The sequence below is a fragment of the Lampetra planeri genome, chromosome 19 (genome assembly GCF_965212315.1).
Source record: "Lampetra planeri chromosome 19, kcLamPlan1.2.h2, whole genome shotgun sequence".
Taxonomy (NCBI): Eukaryota; Metazoa; Chordata; class Hyperoartia; order Petromyzontiformes; family Petromyzontidae; genus Lampetra; species Lampetra planeri.
This window is the reverse complement of record NC_136125.1, coordinates 12,496,084-12,499,851: the sequence shown is the minus strand read 5'-3', so window position 1 is coordinate 12,499,851 and position 3,768 is coordinate 12,496,084. Positions and strand designations below refer to the sequence as shown.

General features: G+C 52.3%; 1 protein-coding gene across 1 annotated transcript; it reads right to left on the bottom strand.

The window, feature by feature from the left end:
* Window positions 1–294: 294 nt before the first annotated feature.
* Window positions 295–3,426, bottom strand: LOC144724147 (uncharacterized). The gene is made up of 2 exons (XM_078603053.1): window positions 3,292–3,426; window positions 295–2,247 (listed from the first exon to the last, which is right to left on the bottom strand). Exon 2 carries the CDS (start codon window positions 2,243–2,245, stop codon window positions 434–436), a length of 1,812 nt encoding a protein of 603 aa, XP_078459179.1. The 5' UTR covers window positions 2,246–2,247; window positions 3,292–3,426; the 3' UTR covers window positions 295–433.
* Window positions 3,427–3,768: the final 342 nt, after the last annotated feature.

The window sequence follows — 3,768 nt, the reverse complement described above, 5'->3', positions numbered from 1 at the left end:
ACTCTTGCTCGAGTGATGTAGCATTGCTATCTCAGTAGGCTATCACGTGGACCAAATGGAAGAGAATCAGATACAGAATATTACATCGTCAACACTGTCAACACTGTCAACACTTTACCACTGCCACGTCAATGCACCTTGTGCTTAAGTTACAGACTACACTCATTTACCAAATCCAACAGCAGCCTTTATCCAGCGAAGCCTCACTCACTAGGACTCGTGTTCTAGGAAGGTCTGGAACTGGGATATTTGGCCAATTCCGATAATGGCTGGCATGAGGGAGAAAACTGGTGTCCCTGGAGAAAAACCACTCCACATATGACGGGGTAAACGCTCAAAGCTGTGCACAATTACTTTCAATACAATTGCTGTACTGCCATCTCTTGAACATATTGCGACCTGCACTGATCACTCTCCAGCAAGGAGGCGACCCTCAGGTCACCATCCATCCAGCATTGTACCACTTCTCGCCGCATTCCTCACACGTCAGGAATGTCATGAGCTGCTCGTCAGGGCTGTCCCCACGCACCCAGCCCGGGATGAAAAGCGTCCCGCGACAAACCACCGACACGGAGCAGTTGAACTTTCCGCAGCGCCGGCAGCGCACGCAGTCCGTGCGCGTTCCGCCGGGCCTGTGCGGTAGCTGGTGTTCCCTGAGGGCAGCTTGCTGGTAAGAGTCCCGGAGGTGCCTCAACTCTGAGCACGCCATCTCCTCCGGGGTCATGGCGGCAAACTGTGCCGGGCTCACCGCTCCAGCCCGCACCCGCCCGGCCAGCTCGCCGTTCTGTGGGTGGCGAAGGTTGGCGATTTTGCTCCTCAGACACGCTCGGTACTTCTTGTCCACGCTGGGGTGCAACCCAAAGATGGCTCGCTCAATCTCTTTCGCCAGTTCAATGAGATGCGTTTTGTCTCCTTTGCTCTCCTCCTCTGACGGTTCTGTTTCCACCACCGAGGAGTCGGGAATGTGAGGACCGGTTCGTCTTTCGCCGGCACTTCCGTGGACAACGCACGATTTTACATCTCCACTGAGGCTGTGAGAACCTAAAGTTTTGGTGCTCTCCCGTGAGAGTTCAGGACACTCAGCAATGTTGTTTGCGGAACCACAAAAGGGTTTGCAGCTTCCAGAAGGTGCAACAGAGCGAGTGTCAATTCCAAGAAGGCCCTTGTAGAGCAGCTGAATCCCCTTCTCCCTCACTGCTTGCATGCTACACGCTTGCGTCGGCTTTATGTTAACATCTTCAGGCAACTCATTAGCGTGTGGGTCGGTTTCAGTGCGATTACACCGAGTTACATTCACCTTGCCAGTCACAGTGTCAGCTTTGAGGGCCTGTGCACACGAATTAACATTGCCAGACTGTGCGCACGAATCAACATTGCCAGACTGTGTGCACGAATCAACATTGCCAGACTGTGCGCACGAATTAACATTGCCAGACTGTGCGCACGAATCAATATTGCCAGACTGTGCGCACGAATTAACATTGCCAGACTGTGCGCACGAATTAATATTGCCAGACTGTGCGCACGAATTAACATTGCCAGACTGTGCGCACGAATTAATATTGCCAGACTGTGCGCACGAATTAACATTGCCAGACTGTGCGCACGAATCAACATTGCCAGACTGTGCGCACAAATTAACATTGCCAGACTGTGCGCACGAATTAACATTTTCTGACACGGTAGCCATAAGCGAATTACCTCCAGAAAGCTCACACACAGTCAAGTTCGTAGTCTCGGCATTATCTCCGCCTGTGGTTGGCACCGATAAATTTTGATCCGTGTAAACGTCTCTCAAATGTTGTTGCAAACTTTGGCTGCTGGCATCAATGGTCAAACGAGCGCAACTCTCGTCTCCAAAATCTGCACAACCGCCCCCCTGGCTCTCGTCACCATCGGAAGCAGTTCTGTTATGCCCCACGGTATGACAAAGGCCATCAGGAAGCCACTTATTCCGCTTGGTTTCAGGTGAACTCTGACCCTCAGCTTCTGGATCGCACGAGAGCGCACAGACCCTATTCCAGGAGCGCAGCAGGGAACGTGCCTTGGCACGCACGCTGGCATCGGCGCAGCCTCGTTCGAGTCCAGATACACAGCGAGCAATCGCCGTTTTCCGCAAGTCTCCCAAACACACGCGGGCAGAGGCCAACCTGTCCAAGACTGGCAGAATTGCAGTGAAGTGCCCGTCTGTGTGCAATCTCTCCAGGTGCATGCCCACTGCATTCAGGTCTTCGAGGTCCGCCATTCCTTCAGTGCAGACAAACGCACACTGTGAGTGGAGACTGATGCATAGCAGTTATGTTTCCGCTTGACTGATTGAGTTAAGTGTCGCCCTTCAGACTTTTTTTTTCAAATACATTTGATGTGCACGTTATATTATACATGACTTGACATGCCATTACTTGACGTAAAACATTCTGAGTGGTTTACCACTCGGACAAACGTGGGCCAAGTGCCCATTCCCTGTTTTACAACTCTCAGTGGTGGAACTTCTACTTTCCTGTGGCAGGGGTAAGTCCACCCAGAGGACAACCACCCCAAAAGTAGAACTCACTTTACTCTCTTTATGGATCCCGGAGGGATTATGGGCTGTCAACCATCAACCAGGATTTGAACTTGCAAGCTTCTGACAGGCCAGCCGAGTGATATCAGATGCTTGGTGAGTGTCATAGGCGTCAGGTGAGTTGTTAGCTGATGGCGTGAGTTTGTGTTGAACGCTATCAGGTGAGTGGCATAAGGTGTGGTGAGAGGTGAGGGTGAGGTGCCTGCCGAGTGGCATGAGGTGGGTTATGAAGGTGAGGGGCATGTGAGCAGTGCCAGGTGAGTGGTTAGCATTTGGTGACCAACTGCTCGGTGCTTCAGAGATCCAGGGTCCAACACAAGACAATACAACAATACAGATGGTCCCGTTGAGGACGACGGGTGATAATTAGTATTAGACTTGGGGCACCCATGAAGGCACACGAGAGGGTGGTTGGCCAGCACCACGCCCGGCCGCCTTTGTCTCCCCAGTGGCGGTGTTTACTACACACCGCACGAGGTACTCATTAGAGACTGAGTCGACCTAGGGGAGGCCCAGGACCGGTTCAGATAATCGTCACCAGTATTGGCCGTGAGCTGCAACCGAAATCGGGTAGCCCAAGTTCGTAAGCGCAGCGCGCCCGCCGCAACACTAACACACACGCCACGCAACATGCGCGCACTTCACTGGTCACTTCTCCACCCGCTTTACAAGGACACATCTAAACGCTATTTCATAACACGACAGAGCTAAGCAAGACAAGCGAATACCTTCCGCGTGATCTCGCAGTGCAGGCGCACACAGCAGCGTGTTTGTGGCACGACAAATGCGCTCCGCTGATGTGTCCAGGGCAGCCTCCTCCGCCGCCGCCTTTCCTGTTCACCTCTCACCCTGCAGCCCCAGAGGCTGCTCGCTAATAACAAGCACAGAAGCACCGCAGCTTTGGCCACGAGGTGGTAGCAAACGCCACGTCTCTCGACGCAAGTCCCCCCAATGTTCAACCGCGGATGGGGCGAATCGGAGGGTTCCAGCATTTAGAAACGTCACGCGTTGGGGCTGTTTGCCTGCTCATACATTGACACGGTGACCATGATGGTGGTGGTAGTCATGAGCCACTTCGTTAAACTGTCATTTGTGATGTCCAGATCGCTTCTGAGAAAATAACTATATAGCTCAGTGGGCATTACCTGGTAAAATACTTAGTTTAGTTTCCTTTTACTTATTTATATTTAGTTATTTGCCAATAA

Coding starts and splice junctions, on each gene's coding strand:
- LOC144724147 (XM_078603053.1), bottom strand. CDS start 2,245: ATGGCGGACCTCGAAGACCTGAATGCAGTGGGCATGCACCTGGAGAGA.